This window comes from Acanthochromis polyacanthus, chromosome 4 (assembly GCF_021347895.1).
Source record: "Acanthochromis polyacanthus isolate Apoly-LR-REF ecotype Palm Island chromosome 4, KAUST_Apoly_ChrSc, whole genome shotgun sequence".
Classification (NCBI taxonomy): Eukaryota; Metazoa; Chordata; class Actinopteri; family Pomacentridae; genus Acanthochromis; species Acanthochromis polyacanthus.
The window spans coordinates 7,628,042-7,647,312 of record NC_067116.1 but is presented as its reverse complement, the minus strand read 5'-3'; the positions used below and the strand labels follow the sequence as shown (position 1 = coordinate 7,647,312).

The 19,271-nt window shown below is 36.8% G+C and overlaps 1 protein-coding gene across 2 annotated transcripts; it reads left to right on the top strand.

Annotated features, from left to right (window-relative positions):
- Nucleotides 1–4,570: 4,570 nt before the first annotated feature.
- prrg1 (proline rich Gla (G-carboxyglutamic acid) 1) lies at nucleotides 4,571–18,545 on the top strand. 2 transcript variants are annotated; one of them, XM_022217526.2, is made up of 4 exons: nucleotides 4,571–4,673; nucleotides 6,600–6,640; nucleotides 10,217–10,377; nucleotides 14,469–18,545. In XM_022217526.2, the coding sequence occupies exons 2-4, from the start codon at nucleotides 6,631–6,633 to the stop codon at nucleotides 14,922–14,924; spliced, it is 627 nt and encodes a 208-aa protein (XP_022073218.1). In that variant the 5' UTR covers nucleotides 4,571–4,673; nucleotides 6,600–6,630; the 3' UTR covers nucleotides 14,925–18,545. The 2 variants fall into 2 exon arrangements, with proteins under 2 accessions (XP_022073218.1, XP_022073219.1); XM_022217527.2 differs by having other exon boundaries at nucleotides 4,597–4,943.
- The last annotated feature ends 726 nt before the right edge of the window (nucleotides 18,546–19,271 follow it).

Sequence of the window (19,271 nt, the reverse complement as noted above, 5' to 3'; positions counted from 1 at the left end):
ATTATCTGTAATTTCAGGAAATGAGGAAAAAATGTGTAAAATAACATTTACAAAATAATTTATCTTTCAAAACATGACAACTATTTACAAAATAATGATATTTTTGTCACAGATTTTTAATCCAGAAAGAAAAATGGTGAAATTTTATGGTCAAACATTATCAGAGAGCAAATTACAAATTATAAATGAACAGATTTTTGATTTGGACACTATTTACAGTGGTGACATGTTATTTCTTGTCTTTTTTAACACAGTAAATACATAAATTAATACTTTTTTCTGTGATTTTTACTTATTATTTTCTGTCAATTATACAAAACAAAGGAAATCTGTGGAACCACTGCTTCAGATGGTTTACCATTAAAATCTTATTTTACAGATATTTGCTGTAATCTGAAAGACAAATGACGCATATTAATGATAAATCATGGTTGAACTGTTGCTTCACACATTTTCACTTGTTTTGTTTTACTCCAGATAATAACTGGTAAAGTCACAGAAAACAAAGTACTGATTTACATCCTGACTGTAAAAAACACGCCACGTTTATAAATTCGGTCCAAATCACAACTGTGTGATTCTACAAATACTCAACTGTTCTGTTCAAATGTTTGACGGTAAAATTACACCACTTTACTTTCTGGGTTGAATCAGAGACAAATGTATTATTTCATGCTCATCTGTTGTTATTTGGAAGAAAAAGTGTATATATTATTGATCATTTATTTTCTAACTGGTACAGAACTGATCTTCCCTGTTTGGTTAAATTACAGACAATAATAACCAATAAAATCACAGAAAAAATATCCATTTACTTGTTAATGTTAAACTAAAACAGACAACACAGAAGGACAAACCTGTACATAAAATCCACATCAAAAACCTGTATTTTTAAAAATGGAAACTTGTTGTTTGACAGCATTTCAGCATAAAGTTACACTTTGTTTTACTGGGCTTAAATCAGCAAAGACACATTTTCATTTTACTCATATTTTCTGATATTTGAAAGGAAAGTTATGTACAGAAAGGATTTTAAAACAGGAATCTCATTTCTTATTCTGTTATTTTACAGATTGTCCCTGTTTTGGAAATTACAATAAATAGAATGACAGATTAAAGTTTTGAATTGCATGTTGACTGATAAAAACAGACCCAAAATGTAAATAGTGTCCAAATCTAAACTCAATTGTTGTCCAAATAGTCATTAGTTGTTTACAATGTTTGAGTGTAAAATGACACAAAGTCACTGCAGCCAGAGATACAGCTCTGTTCTAAAAACGAGTTATTCAGCAGCAGATCCTTACCTTGTAGAAGAAACCTTCATCATCCACTTTCCACACTGAGAGCAGATCACTTTCTGCTACAACTCCTTTCCACGTCCCTCCTCTCTCTGTTCAAATCGTTGCTCCATTTGGCAGCAACGTCTCCAAACATCAACCAACATGACGGCAAACTTTGTCCAAAACCAGCAAGAAAAAACACTGTGTCCACCTGCTCCAACTTTACCTCCTTCTCATTTAACAAACCTAAACCGCTCCACCAAACTGCTCCATCTATCATCCAACAACAGTCTCAGCACTGAAAAAAATGAGTCTTTTCAGTGTCCTCAAACCACACAAACGTTCCCCGTGTTTCTCCTGAAGCCACAAGGATGAAAAAGTTGAGTAAAATCCAGAGAAAAGAGAAAAACTTGGATTTGCATCTGCAGTAAATGACATCCACTGAGTTCTCTGAGTTACTGAGGTCTGAACACTCTGAACCTCATCATGGAGACAAAGAGACCAAACACATGTTAAATCAAAACAAAACATGTTAAATCAAAACAAAACATGCTGAAACTTAACCACTGTGAAAAACCATGACTACCAGAAATATAGACAGATTTTTCATGAGGACAATGCTGACAGTTTTGACCTGTTTTTTCTTTCTTTTCTTTTCTTTTTCGACAATCATCATGTGAATTAATACTTTAATCTGCAATAAAACAGGGTCCACCTGTAAAATAACACTGTGAGAAATGATTTTCCTGTTCTGAAATCCTTTACATACATCAGTTTTCTCTCACATAACAGCAAATATCAGCACAATAAAAAGATGTTTGCTGATTCAAACGCAGTAAAGAAAAGTGTAACTTTATGGTGAAATGCTGCCAAACAACAAATTACTGTTTATATTAGAAAAATACACATCTTTGGTGTGGATTTTATTTTTTACTCTGTCATCCTTCTTTGTTGTTTGTTACGGTTTAACATCAAAATGTAAATTAACATTTTTTTTCTGTGACTTCACCAAATATTATCTGTAATTTCAGGAAATGAGGAAAAAATGTGTAAAATAACATTTACAAAATAATTTATCTTTCAAAACATGACAACTATTTACAAAATAATGATATTTTTGTCACAGATTTTTAATCCAGAAAGAAAAATGGTGAAATTTTATGGTCAAACATTATCAGAGAGCAAATTACAAATAGTAAATGAACAGATTTTTGATTTGGACACTATTTACAGTGGTGACATGTTATTTCTTGTCTTTTTTAACACAGTAAATACATAAATTAATACTTTTTTCTGTGATTTTACTTATTTTCTGTCAATTATACAAAACAAAGGAAATCTGTGGAACCGCTGCTTCAGATGGTTTACCATTAAAATCTTATTTTACAGATATTTGCTGTAATCTGAAAGACAAATGATGCATATTAATGATAAATCATGGTTGAACTGTTGCTTCACACATTTTCACCTGTTTTGTTTTACTCCAGATAATAACTGGTAAAGTCACAGAAAAAAAAGTACTGATTTACATCCTGACTGTAAAAAACACGCCACGTTTATAAATTCTGTCCAAATCACAACTGTGTGATTCTACAAATACTCAACTGTTCTGTTCAAATGTTTGACGGTAAAATTACACCACTTTACTTTCTGGGTTGAATCACAGACAAATGTATTATTTTATGCTCATCTGTTGTTATTTGGAAGAAAAAGTGTATATATTATTGATCATTTATTTTCTAACTGGTACAGTACTGATCTTCCCTGTTTGGTTAAATTACAGACAATAATAACCAATAAAATCACAGAAAAAATATCCATTTACTTGTTAATGTTAAACTAAAACAGACAACACAGAAGGAAAAACCTGTACATAAAATCCACATCAAAAACCTGTATTTTTAAAAATGGAAACTTGTTGTTTGACAGCATTTCAGCATAAAGTTACACTTTGTTTTACTGGGCTTAAATCAGCAAAGACACATTTTCATTTTACTCATATTTTCTGATATTTGAAAGGAAAGTTATGTACATAAAGGATTTTAAAACAGGAATCTCATTTCTTATTCTGTTATTTTACAGATTGTCCCTGTTTTGGAAATTACAATAAATAAAATGACAGATTAAAGTATTGAATTGCATGTTGACTGATAAAAACAGACCCAAAATGTAAATAGTGTCCAAATCTAAACTCAATTGTTGTACAAGTAGTCATTAGTTGTTTACAATGTTTGAGTGTAAAATGACACACAGTCACTGCAGCCAGAGATACAGCTCTGTTCTAAAAACGAGTTATTCAGCAGCAGATCCTTACCTTGTAGAAGAAACCTTCATCATCCACTTTCCACACTGAGAGCAGATCACTTTCTGCTACAACTCCTTTCCACGGCCCTCCTCTCTCTGTTCAAATCGTTGCTCCACTTGGCAGTAACGTCTCCAAACATCAACCAACATGACGGCAAACTTTGTCCAAAACCAGCAAGAAAAAACACTGTGTCCACCTGCTCCAACTTTACCTCCGTCTCATTTAACAAACCTAAACCGCTCCACCAAACTGCTCCATCTATCATCCAACAACAGTCTCAGCACTGAAAAAAATGAGTCTTTTCAGTGTCCTCAAACCACACAAACGTTCCCCGTGTTTCTCCTGAAGCCACAAGGATGAAAAAGTTGAGTAAAATCCAGAGAAAAGAGAAAAACTTGGATTTGCATCTGCAGTAAATGACATCCACTGAGTTCTCTGAGTTACTGAGGTCTGAACACTCTGAACCTCATCATGGAGACAAAGAGACCAAACACATGTTAAATCAAAACAAAACATGTTAAATCAAAACAAACATGCTGAAACTTAACCACTGTGAAAAACCATGACTACCAGAAATATAGACAGATTTTTCATGAGGACAATGTTGACAGTTTTGACCTGTTTTTTTCTTTCTTTTCTTTTCTTTCTACAATCATCATGTGAATTAAGGAAAAATGAAAATAAAATAAAATAAAATAATTAAATTATTATTTATTAAACAATCAAAAATAAATCTCATGGACTATGTATTATAGTATTATATATAGCATCGTAGTATTATATATGTACTGATATATGTACTTATAGATTATATATACAGTATTTTATATATATATATATATATATATATATATATATATATATATATATATATATATATATATATATACTTATACTCTGTTCTGTCTGATAGACTGTATAATACTATATAGTATTATGTGTACTTACATATTCTGTTCTGTCTCTTTAAATTTCCTTTGGAGGCAGTTAATGCAAACATGTCTCTGCGCATGCGCACTGTGCATAGCAACTCTTTGGGCAACATAATCAGCGGAGGATCGTCGATGCGCATTTTGGGGACGAAAGAGGTAAGAAGGAGAAAAACATCCACATGTACAACTGTAGACGGTTTCGACGCCGAGGAAAATCCGGTCATATTTACCGGAGGTCACCTGTTCGACCTCTCGGTGCGGACGTTCCACCGTTTGGATCCCGTTAAACCGCATCTGCAGCCGGAGACGCACCGATCCTACAAATCACCGGCGGCTGTCATTAACCGACACATATCGGGGGAGGAACTCTCCGTTATCCGTCCCGGTGGAGCACGGACAACGGGATAACGAAGCCGGGGCCCTCCGGTGAGGCTCATACCGGGGCTCGTATCGGGGCGGCGGCGCTTTGTTTGGATGTTTGGTCTATTTTGAGCCTCAAATGCCGTCCATGTGTGAGAACAGCAGCCGCCATTGGTGCTGTCAGTCCGGCAGAGATGAGTCAGTTAGAGCAGGAAAACAACCGTTTAGCGGATGGATGTTAATAAAACAAAGATTTATTATTTCTGGAGGGATTTCAAACTCAACACAAATGTCTAATTTAGCAGCCTGATGCGTCACATCTTATGTAAAAACGGAATTTCAGGAATTTCATTATTCTATTGATCTATTTAGAGTAGACATTGCCTATATGAGAGTTAAGAAATCACATTGTGACTTAGTTTGGTGTTTAATTTTACAGTTAAGGCTCCTAAATATCTGATGTGAATGGATTCAGACGGGTTTATTTTTGGTTATTTGGCTGACAACCGTTCAAAACTGTCTATGTAATGGGCAAAAAAACACTTATAGAATGTTTTAAATACTAAAAATAATGCCATGTGTAATATTTTTTCAAACTAACACAATTATTGTGCATTTAATTGTGTTTTTAGTGTCGCTGGACTACCTGTTGCCATAATTTAATGATTATAGAAGTCAGTTTCTGTCATAAATCTGCAATAATGTCACTACTGCAAATATCCTGCTGTGAAATTGAGAAATATCCAGTGAAAAAGGCTTAATATGACAGAAAAATAGTCTGGCTTTACTGAGCAAATCAGATTTTTCCAGTAAAATAATATCACATGGTGTAAATGCTGATCGATTTATATCTTGGTAGATATGGTCTCTATATTGGGATAATATATAATTAAAAGTATTAAAGTTTTGGAGAATCCTCATTTGGATCCAGCTGTTGTTGATGCTTTCTATGTTTAATTAACTCAAAAAAAAAAATATCCGAAACATCTGGAAGCAGTAAATTAAACCTCAGCTATTGACAGATCCACTCTGCATGTGAGGAATATTTTAATAATTATCAGTCATTAATTTGTTTTTTTGTACAGTTTTGAAGTGACTTCACCATTATCCTGCTGCAGGTATTTCATATAGTCAGAAACAAACTAAGCTTCAGCTCCTGTTTGATTCCATCTCCATGTCAGGGATAGCTTTACATTTACAAGTAATAAATTAAGTTTTGTTACCATTTTGAAGGGAGGAAATACTCCTAAACAGCTGGAAGCAACAAACTAAACTTCATCTCCGGTTACTGTTGTTGTTTTTACTGAAACTTGGAGTTCCAGTGACTAAACTTGACCTTTCAGATCTGGTTTGGCTACAAGGGTTGGGTAGTTAAAGATGATTTTTTATAAAAAGGGATGTGATCTCTACATGCCACCCTCCATAGTCTCATTTTCCACTCAATTCTTGTAAAAGGAATTTCACATGAAGTCAGAAATTTCACAATCAATCCGACTAATCGCTGTTACTCTCAATCATATGACCGTGGTTCTTGCAAATCTGCATCATTACTTCATTTTGAGCGACTCACAGTGCCAAGTTTGTTGTGTTGGGTTTAAAGGAATATTTAAAACAGCTGCTTATCCTAAGGCGCTGATGAAAAGGGAATTTTGGTTAATTATCGTGTGACTTGTATCAGAAGGTTCAAAACTGTGCACTAATGTGTGTTTGGTTTTCCTACAGATAAGTCACCCCAAACAGACTCGCAGGAATCATGGGGAGTGGTGAGTTCATGGACACTCAGTTCTATACTTCAACTTAGTGCAGATTTAAGTAGAAACCTTATCTGATTCCTTATTTTTCTGCCAAGTCTGTCCTGATATGTTAGAAACTGGAATGTGACCCTTCGGGTTTTAACAATCCCTATTGTTTTCCGGAGGAATTTCCTGTTTTCCTACACTTTCTGTGCCTTTAAAATTCTCGTGCCGATCACGTATGTGCAGTTATCTATCACGCTGTTAACTCGGTAGCCCATCAAACATTCCTGGGCATCTTGTGGCATCTTGTTTGCGGTTTCTGTTGGAGGGTTTGTGTTTATATGGTGGATGTGTGAAACAGAGCTCTGTCTGTCCAGCTCCATTCTCCCAGCTTCTCTTATGTGGCCCAGGGACGGATGCCTAAATCAAAGGAGCTTTTGTTTTTATGCAGAAATGTGGGCACTGAGCAGCGCTGGGCTCTGCTGCCTTTGTTTCGATCCTCCTCTCTCTTTTCTGGATTTTCTCAGCATCTCTGTCCCTCTTGCTTCACTTTCAACACACTTTCTCTTTGCCTGATTCCTTGTTGCTCTGCTCATTCCTACTTTCCTGTTTTATTTTCTTCTCTCTGCTTGTTGCCTAGATTCATGCATATTTTATTTATTTTCCTCAGGCTGGGTTTGAAATCGTCCACTCATTCTCTACTTTCTATCTGAAATGACTAAAGAAAATAACTTTTTTCCCCCGTTTATTTTTGTCATACTTCATTCTGCTTCCATTAAACATATCGATGCTAATTATTTATTTTTGTGCCCTAACTCATGGCTTTGTCTCATGCCTGTTGTCATTTCAACAAGTTACATATCCAGAAATAGATGTATTCAGTACAAAACAGACACAATAAAATACAAGTTCAGACTAGAAAATATGTCTCAACACTATAAAATATGATTTAACACTGTGGAATAACTGAACACTATAAAATATAACTTAACACTGCAAAATGCGACCTAATACTATAAAATACGACTTAATTGCTATGTAATAAAGACTAGAATATACAACTAAACACTATAGAATATGACATAATAATATAAAATACAACTTAACACTGTAAAATATGATTTACCACGTAATAAACACGAGAAAATACGCCTTGACAAAAAATACATCTTAACACTAAAAAATATGACTTAACGCTAGAAAATATGAATTAATGCTGTAAAATATGACTTAATACTTTAATATTAATTACATAAGATATTATATATTGTAATATTAATTACAACTTAACAGTATATAATAAACACTTGAAAATACGTCTTTAACACTAAAAAAATACAGCTTATCACTGTAAAGTATGTCTTAATGCTAAAAAATCTTACTGAATACTATAAGTAGTATTCAGTAGTTTTTTCTCAACATTATAAAATAGGTCTTAATACTGTATATTATTGTAGAGTCAACCCTATAAAATATGTCTCAACATTATAAAGTATGTGTGAATAGTATAAAATAAGACACAACACTATAAAATACAAGTTAATGCTATAAAATATGTCTTAGTACTATAAAATGTGTTTTAATACTGTAAAATATGACTTAATGCTAGGGCTGGGCGATATGGCCAAAAAATAAAATCTCGATTTTTGTAGTCATCTTGGACATTATGATTTTAATCGATTTTTGTTGTTTCTTTGCGGTCTGTTTGCTATGGCTAGTGCTAGCCATGCTGCAGTCCCGTAGCTGCAGCACTCTTCCCATTCTTTAGGATGCCTCTGCTGGAGGTGCTGAAAGAGGTTAGTTGTGCTGCTACTCTTCGTTTTCACAGTACTTTTGCAAACCTTGCACGACTGTAGTTTGCTCTGTGTCAGTCTTGTCAAAGCCGAACCACTTCCATGTAATCAATGTAACATGAGGCCCTTTTCTCGCGACCAACTCTTCATCTGCTGTTCTGTCCACCATGACGGGGGTGTGAGTGTTTTGGCGGAAGGAGATGAGAGGCGGAAGCAAACGCCAGTGCACAAGTCGTGAAAGGCAGAAGAAGAATCTGTATTGTTATATATTTAAGCTCACCTGGATTTTACGATTTGGCAAATTTTCAAATCGTCAGGTTTTAAAAAGGCGAATGAATCGAATTAATTTGATTTATCGCCCAGCCTTACTTAATGCTATAAAAAACGTCTGAACACTATAAAGTACGATTTGATACCATCAAATGCAACTTAAGTACGTACTGTTTCCTACAGTATACAAGAAACGGTAGTATCTAGTTTTTTAAAACTATAAAATGCTATAAAATACGACTTAACACCATAAAATAAACACTAGAAAATTCATCTTAACACTATAAAATGTGTTTTAACACTGTAAAATATGACTTAATGCTATGAAAAATAAGTCTGAATGCTATAAAATACAACTTCATACCATCAAATACAACCTAAGTACGCACTGTTTCCTACAGTATACAAGAAACAGTAGTATAGAGATTTTTTTTTAAACTATAAAATACGACTTAACACCATAAAATAAACACTAGAAAATTCATCTTAACACTATAAAATGTGACAACGCTATAAAATGTTTTTATGCTATAAAATGCTACTTAATGCTACAAGTAGGAGAAATAGTATTTTCTCAACACAATAAAATACATCTCAACACTATAAAATATGGCTTAACTCTATATAATATGACTTTACAGCACCATATAATAAACACTAGAAAATGTGTCAACACTATAGAATACAACTTAAAAGTATAAAATACGACTTAACGCTGTAAAATACAACTCAAAATATGACTTAATACTATAAAATGTCTTAACGCTAGAGTATACTAAGCAGTATAAAATGCGACTTGACACTGTAAAATATGGCTTATTGCTTTAAAATATGACTTAATACTATGAATTAACTTAACACCATTTAATAAACACAAGAAAATATGACTTAACGCTAGAAAATACGAACTAATGCTGTAAAATATAACTTATGACTATAAACACAAGAAAGCATGGATTATAAAATATAGCTTAACACCATAAAATAAACACTAGAAAAATGTCTTAATGCTAGAAAATACGTATTAATACTATACAGTATGACTCAACACTTTAAAATACAACTTCACAGTATAAAATATGACTAAACATACACTGTAAAATACATGTTAACTATATAAAACACATGTTAATGCTATAAAATACTATATAACACTATATAATACATCTCAACACTATGAGATATGTCTTAACACTATAGAATACAACTTAGTGCTATAAAATTCATTTTAAAACTTCATAATTAGACGTATTTTATAGTGTTAAGACATAAAACTAAAATTCGTCTCAACACTATAAAATAACATCAGAAATGTGTGAATATTGGTTCTGCCATTCTTCTTTGATGCAATGCATGATGGGACATATGGCTTTATAGTGACCATTGGCTGTACACTACTTCTCCTGGTGCGTTGTGGGATACTTTGAGTGACTATACAGGATGTAACGGTTGTATCTTAACATTCAGACAGGTCTATAAAATGCCTAAAATATTGTTCAGTGTTTTCGTCCTCGGTCTTACGTTCCTTCTCCACCTCCAGTGTTCCTGCCGGCGGACGCAGCCCACTCGGTGCTGCGACGGCTGCGCAGGGCCAACTTCCTGCTGGAGGAGATGAAGCAGGGCAACATCCAGAGGGAGTGTCGGGAGGAGGTGTGCACCTATGAGGAGGCCAGGGAGGCTTTCGAGAACGAGGAGAAGACGGTGAGGAGATTCAGGGACGCATCGAACTCCTGCTCTAATGGAGACGACACACACAGGAACAGAAAAGTAGAGCGAGTCAGAACTGCTGACACACATCTGGAAGGCCACATGTGGGGACTAATATAAACCACACTGTCCTTCATTTTAGTTCTGATCTAAGGGGAAGTGAGCTCTGGCTTGTTGGAGTTTCACAAAGATGCAGTGACTGAGCTGTTTCAGATCACATGGAGGCATGTGTAGTTCTTTTTCTAGTTACACAGTTAAACGATCTGAACAGCTGAAAAACCTGTTACCTGATTCAGTTTTTAAAACTTCTAAGCATACAGTCTGGTCTCTGTGTAAAGTTCACTTTCTTCAATGTGCTCGAGGCAAATCGCAGTTTGCAAAAAAAAAAACAGAAGGATTTGTGCAAACACATTAGAGATTGGTGAGGTTTTAATTGGAATGAGTGTTGATTCGTGTACAAACACTGAGCAATATGGAAACCAGGCTCAGGTACGTACTGTTTAATGCAGTTTGCACAAAAATATGGCTTTATACTGTAAAATACAACAAACACCATATAGTAAACACTAGAAAATGTGTCCTAATACTAGAAAGTGTGACTTAATGCTATAAAATATGTCTTAATACTTTCAGTAGTATTAAGAAGTATTTTCTCAACACTATGAAACGCTTCTTAATAATATAAAATACATATTAGGCTATAAAGTGTGACACTATAGAGTATAAATTCATAGTATAAAATATGTCTCAGCACTATAAAATACACCTTTACACTGTAAAACATGTCTCAACACTATAAAGTATGTATTAATAGTATAAAATAAAACTATAAGATTCAACTTAACACTGTAAAATGTGTCTTAACAGCATAAAATATGACTTTATACTATAAAATACAACTTAAATATGTACTGTTTCATGCAGTATGTGTACAAAATATGACTTAGTGCTATAAAATTTAACTTAATGCCACAAAACACTACTGTGAGTAGTATTAAGTAGTATTTTCTCAACACTATAAAGTATGTATTAATAGTTTAGAATAAGAGTTAGCACTATAAAATCCAAATTAATTCTATAGAATACATCTTAGTACTGTAAAATGTTTCTTAACATAAAAGACTAGAAAATGTGTGAATATTGGTTCTGCAGTTCGTCTTTGATGCAATGCATGATGGGACATATTTCTTATTCCTGATAATCAGCTGTACACTAACAAACACTGTAAAATATGACTTAGTGCTGTAAAATACTATTTAACACCATATAATAAACACTAGAAAATACGTCTTAACACTAGAAATATGATTTAACGCGATAAAATATGTCTTAATGCCACAAAATACTACTGTATGTAGTATTAAGTAGTATTTTCTCAACACTATAAAGTGTGTATTAATAGTATAAGATAAGAATTAGCACAATAAAATACAAATTAATTCTATAAAATAAATGTCTTTACATGAAAAATTAGAAAATACGACTTAAGTATGTACTGTTTCATGCAGGATACATACAAAATACGACTTAACACCATAAAAGAAACACTAGAAAATACACCTTAACACTTAAAAATAAGACTTTACACTATAAAATATGACTCAACACTATAAAATATGTATTAATAGTATAAAATAAGACAACTACTAATTAATACTACAAAATACATCTTAACACTATAAAATACAAGAGAATACCATAAAATATGACTTGATACTATAAAATACACCTTAAGTATGTACTGTTTCATGCAGTATGTGTACAGTTGGGAGAGACTGCTTTGACATAATAATACTCCTTACACTTTGAGTCTAACAGTCTGCAGGGTGAATGGTTTTCAGTGTGAGCTGCTGTTTAAAGTTTGTTGTAGTGAAGAGGCTTTTAAAAAACTAAAACGTAGAAAACAGGAGAATAGGGAAGTAGAAACAGCCTGAAACAAGCAGCCAAATGCAGGCTGATGCCTGCAGCTGGCATCTGATGAGTCAGAGTATAAACTACCTAATAGGGATGGGTGTGTTTTTTAATATGACAGTCAGTTGAATTAGTCAGCAGGCTTAATATCTGTAGGGATATTAACTGAGTCATGTGTTCAGACATTTCCTGGCTGCTTCACCACAGCTCATGGTGTCAACAGAAAAAACTATTTAAATTAGCAATGAAAAAAACACTTTATTATCCTGATTAATTCTGATTTTGAGCAGTGGATGGCCAGCTACCTGGAAATATCTAGAAAGACATCTGCAGCTAAAAACCCACGAATAAATATTTGTACAAATCAATATTTGTACTAATACGAGCCTGTGAAGTGATATTTTGTGGGTTCCAGCAGGGAAACTCTACTCCAGAGTGGTCGCTGGTGGAATGTGGGTGTTTTTTTCAGGAAGTGATTATTATCAGCAGGAAGAACAGCCCAGTGCTCACGAGAGAGAGGGAGGCGTGTTTGGAAAACCATTGTGAGAGCCACGCAGATGGACGTCCACCATCATGTGCTTCTCTTTTGTTTGTCATCCGCTGCCTTTGTGTCGCTGTAATCCAGATAAAAAGTATTTATACCACAGACAGTTCGCCTACCGTGACCTTCGGTTTGACAATTGATTTTGTAACAGTAAAGTCCTTTCCAGACATCAGATACATAGCATTTCTGCTTTATCTGTCCAATAAAGTGACAGTATTTTCTCATTACGGAAGTGAAGATGGAAATGTTGCCTGGTCTGACCTTGAAAGATTGTGACTTTTACAGAAAAGTGAGCAGGGAGCTCATTTAGACATACACCGATCAGCCACAACATTACGACCACACACAGGTGAAGTGAATGACATTGATCATATTGGTACTGAGATGTTCTGTTGGAAAACCTTGGACTTTGGCATCTGTGTTGATGAGACTCAGACACCCAAACAGATGTTGTCCCAGAACACGCACACTCCCTTGTGCAAATGGCAAATGTCACTGGTCTGCCCCCGCAGGAAAATGCACCTCGCCATGTCGCAAAAACATCAATCAGGCACATCTTGGGGAACATGAAAGTTGCCCAAGATGTTGATTTGACCTCCAAACTTTCTAGACCCCATTCTGATCAAGTATCAACAGGATGCAGTGGAAAAAGTTTGACACCTAGACAGTACCCAAAGAATCCAGTTCCAACATCCTGGTTCCGGATCCCACAGGACACCTTGAGAGGTCTTCTGGTCCAGGCCCATTGGTTCATAGCATTTTTGGTGACATAAGGGAGACCAACACAATATTAGGTAGGCAGGTGGTCATAATGTTATGCCTGATTGGTGTAAATCCAACATGTTAAGTTGCAGAAAGGAGTCTGAAGTGGGGCTGCACAGTGGTATAGTGGTTAGCACATAAGCCTTTGTAGCGAGAAGATCCCTGGTTCGCATCCCGGCCTTCCTAGGATCTTTCTGCATGGAGCTTGCATGTTCTCCCTGTCCATGTGTGGGTTTTTCTCTAGGTTCTCTGGCTTCCTTCCATAGTCCAAAAATATGCTGAGGTTAATTGGTAACTCTAAAGTTGATTGTGTGATTGTTTGTCTGTATATGTAGTCCTGTGATAGACTGCTACCTGTCCAGGGTGTCCCCTTCATTTGCCCTATGCCAGTTGAGATGGACTCCGGCCCATCCACGACTCTAATGAGGATTAAGCTGTGTATACATAATAGATGGATGGATATTGAGGAACATGACAATCGCCCAAGTTGTTGATTTGACCTCCAAACTTCCTAGACCCCTTTCTCATCAAGCATCAACAGGATGCAGTGGAACAAGTTTGATTGACAAACGCCCCACTGCACAACCCAGAGTACCCAAAGGATCCACCGTCCTGGTTCCAGACCCCATAGGACACCCTGAGAGGTTCTCTGGTCCAGGACCAATGGTTCATAGTATTTTGACGACATAAAGGGTGTTAGGCAGGTGGTCATGATGTTATGCCTGATCGGTTTAAAGCCAACATCTTTAGTTAACACAAAGGAGTCTAAAAGGGGCTAAAGTTCAAACTGTACCTGAGTCTTACCTTGACGATAGTGTTCGTTCATAGTTCATGGTTCTGACCACATCTGTGACTGTTCTGTCTGCAGAAGCGGTTCTGGGATGAGTACGTTCGGGAAAGCAGCCCGTCCGGAGGTCTGGAGACAGTGGTCGGAGGGATCCACTCCCTCTACCTGATCGTACCGCTGCTGCTGGTCTTGCTCATCATTGCCGCCATCGCCATCACCGTGTGGCGATGTCACTCCCGCAAGCGTTCGGAGCGCAGCCCCAGCCTGGGACACTCGCACCACAACCACGTCCTGTCAGTGGTCTCCATGGATCAGTGGGGGCGGGAATACCACCACGGTGACCAATCAGAACTCAGCGTCCACAGTAGCCCAGCTTACCCAGGCTCAGAGCTGACGTCGGGGAGAGGAGGTGCCGGAGACCCGCCGCCGTCTTACGAAGAGGCTGTCGGCCACACGGACGTCCAGATAGAGACGGAGCCTCCGCCACAATACGACGATATTGTCAACACCAGCTCCACCAGCGGCCGAGGGAAGTAACCATGTGTCTAACCACCACCCAACAGAAGTCCTAACCACACTAAGACCATCACCAGCCTTCCCCGTCACACACACACAACACAAACACTATTAACTGCCGGGTCCGTGGACTAATGCAATCATTGCTGGAGCCAGCGCTGTTGAAATTTGCACTAACCTTTTATCACTGCGGCGGAGTGATAGCAGGAAGGAGCAAGTGATATTGCAATACCAAAACCAATCAACACCTCTGCTGCATCTCCTCATCTATGCTGTTCACTCTGTAGCAGATCATGTAAGTCAGCGAAGCCTAACAAATGTTGCATGTGGAGCGAAGGAAAACCAGTTCTCATTGTCATAATGAAAAACAACTATTCTAAGTGTATACTGGGGTCAGACCGACGCCTCACTGAAGATTAGTGCCAAGTTTTTTAGACTTATGAGAGCAACATCGGATGTTTTGTACCTGTTTTTTAAATATCTTTGACCACTTTGTTGTCAAAACATAGTATTTATGGTTTGCCTTTTAAAGTTTGTACATCTGAAAGCTTGTGATATTCAGAAACAGCAGGTGGACCACAACAAGAACGTCCATACTAAGTAAAGCTGCATTAAGGCATTTTTGACCAACCAAATCAGAATCAATTTTAACAAGAAGAGCACTCAGAAAGTGCGGTGCTTTGCCAAGACTGCTCAGTCGTAGTATCATTTCCGATGGATGAAATCTTGAAAAAACTTTGACAGAAATCATAGCACCATAGAATGTGGCCATTTAATATGGATATACCCACAAACAAAATGACTTTGCGCTGTGCACAGGCGTGTGTTGTGCATGTGTACGTTATGTATGGATATCGAATCACATGACCTAAATATGTAGCAGGCAGCAGGAACTGATGCGACTCAGAAACACCCCCACAATTAATTCAATTGTTTCTTGTATCATTTCCGACGGATAAGTCCTGATAAATCCACAGTGGTGGATTTGTAGTAGGATCACAATCATGTGATCATCAGCAGGCAGCTGATGTAGTGTTCACTTGTTGCCGTAGTTACAGTGACACTGTGCTGCTGTCTGGCATTGATGCAGAAATCTTTAACAAATCCATGGATCGAGACTATAAGCCGCATCACTGTCAAAATCTAATCAATTGGTCCTTGCATCACTTTTGATCTTCCCTGAAATTTTCATCCAAATCCGTTAGTCCATTTTTAAGTAATGCTACTAACAGACAGAAGGACAAATGTATGCCGGAGTAAATATCCATCCATCCATCCTCTATACACCGCTTTATCCTCATTAGGGTCGCGGGGGGTGCTGGAGCCTATCCCAGCTGACTTGAGCGAAGGCAGGGGACACCCTGGACAGGTCGCCGGTCTGTCACAGGGCTACATATACAGACAGACAAGCACACTCACATTCACACCTACGGGCAATTTAGAGTCATCAATTAACCTCAGCATATTTTTGGACTGTGGGAGGAAGCCGGAGTACCCGGAGAAAACCCACGCATGCACAGGGAGAACATGCAAACTCCATGCAGAAAGATCCCAGGCCCAACCCGGGATTCAAACCGGGATCTTCTTGCTGCAAGGCGAAAGTGCTAACCACTACGCCGCTGTGCAGCCCCCGGAGTAAATATCTAATCACATATTCAGAAACAGAGCAACACAAGTTTCAAAACAGTCTAATTTCAATGTTTACTCATTGACTTTGGTTAAATTGATCCGTTTATGGAGAAAATTAGTCTTTCGTTGCCACCTGTTGACTTCAGGTAGCATGTACCTGGTTTATCTGAGTGTATTTACTAATAACTGTCAAAACATTGCCCACATTTTGCATGAGAGTTAAAGGAAGCATCAAGACCACACAGTCAGGAAGAAAAAATCCACAGAGCTGGGTGATAATTCACAATTTAATTCACTTTTTGTTGTCATAAATATGCCTTAATGCAGGTTTAAATAGTTACGTTGCCAAACTAATGCATCGGTCTGACGACGGTATACACTTGTAAGTGTTCTTGGGGACTAAGATTTAAGATAAGGCCACGGTTACAAAGGGGGCGCTGTTTTGTAAATGCGTGTCATATGTGCTTGTATCTTGGTAATGCATGCAGCTCGGCCCGGACACGAGGAGAGATCCGTCTCTGCACTGTTTGTGGACGGTGGGGGGCCGACAGTTGCTCAGAACCTGCTTTAACTGTGAAACACCCTCCTTTCCTTTTCCCATGAAGCCAGAGTGTCTTCTGGAGGCTTCTGCTGTGCCACTTTTCACGGGAATGTGGGGCAGAAAGCAGCAGAAACAGGAGCTTTTGGGAAAAGAGATACCGGGGGAAGATTATGTATTTAACGTCACCATGGATGAAGTCCATGTTTAGCATGTATAATGCACCTCTATATAAATATGTATAGTCTGTATGTGTGAAAGTTACGGTGAGATTGTTCTTTTCTATTGCATAGGAATGCAGTGAATGCATTGGTAATAATGTAACTACTATAGTAAGTGGTGAATAATGAAGGCACTTTGTGTTTAACCTTAAAATAAGGTGTTTAAAGCCTTGAAGGGGACCTGCCATGCTCATTTACATTTTTATTTTGAGTTGTTTGCATGATTGACACTGCAAAAAACCCTAATTTACCCCTCAGATTTTCTGAAATAAGATGTTTTTAGCTCCTGTCTCTTTAAAGCCTCAACATGTCTTCTGATTGGCTTGATTCTGGAAGCCTGCTGAGTGACAGCAGCCTGTGCTTTTAAATTAGGTGTGAAGAAGACAATGGTTTATTTCATATTTAGATCAGTTTAAAGCTGAGATTTTGGCTCACAGGGGTTACTTTTACATCATTATTTGAAATTTTGGCGAGTTACTGTTTTATTTGCAGTGATTTGCATAATTCACAGCACAAAGAAATCCTAACATCTGATATTTTCCACACGTGCAGCTGCTCAGATTTTCTGAAATGAGATATCTTCTGATTGGCCGGATTCTGGAAGCCTGCTCAGAGCTTTTAAACTGGATGTGAAGAAAATCATGGTTTATTTCATATTCAGAGCAGTTTGAAGCTGAGATTTTGGCTCACAGGGGTTAGCTTTACGCCATTATTTGAAATTTTGACCACTTTTAATATAAACATCTGCCAAATTTTAACATAGCATCTTGATATATACGACAGAAATTCATTAAATGCATAGCAGGTCCCCTTTAACCAAATGTAGGATGGTCTGGTTTGACGTCTTCAGTAGTAACGATGTCGCTGTAATCATCAGAGGAAAAAAGTGCTCATAAACTATATGCAATGTTGCTGCATACACTCTAAAACCAAATATCTCTAATTTCCACTGACGCTGACAAATGTCACACGTTTCCCGTCTACACCTCACAGACGTCGAGCACTGATTATTATTATTATATTGTACTTTTTTGTGAGTTGACCTGTGAACCTCGGCACTTGCTAGTTGTGCTGGTAGAGGTAGCCATTTTTGATTAGGTCAGGTGTCATACTGTTACTTGCAGAGCCCTGTTTTTACAATGCCTTATCAAACAAAATGTTATATATAACAATAAAATGCAAGGGAACTTGTTATAAATCCTCGACTTGTGCAAAAGCTTGAATTAATTTGTAATAAAAACACTTAAAACGTGATCAATGTTGTGTGGGTGTCATTAAGCATCACAGAAGACAAAGTCACGGTGGCCCTTCATTAGCCAAACCTATCATTCTGTCTCTTGTGATGATTTAAGCTTGAGGTTTTTTTTAAAGTTCTGGACTCCTCTGAAGATCATCTTTTAGAAAAATACAACAATGCATTGCTGAGAATTGTAGAAGCACTCACTACTGGATCAAAGATGTAAGAAACTGAAGAAAACATGCTGGATAAAATTGAGAATTTGGCCATACAAATGGCTGTAATTTCAGTAGTTAACTCATTCTATTAGATGCTGGAAGAAATAGAAAATATACATTTAAGCCCAAAATTATAGTCAAATACAAGGACTTACTTAATTTTTTCAGTTACACATCAGTATTTCACCATGGATTAATAATAATAAATTTTAATACACGTGGGCAAGTCTGGAACCATGTTACGTAAAGTAACACTGTTAAAAGTGTTAAATTAAGCTAAAATGATTCACACCCCAGTTTTACCAAGACAGATAGCCGTAGGATGTTCAAACAAACCATTCTCAGGGTCTAAAGTGTTTAATATCCTTTTCAATGTTTCTGAGTTTTTGTTTTTTAACCAGTTCTCTGACTATAAAAGTTGTCTTGCTTGATATTTTAGTCATTTTCAAGTCAACGTAAGACTTGCCACCGCAAAGACCAAAGAGCTCAATGAGGACTTGAGAGCAGACGTTGTAAATACCAAAA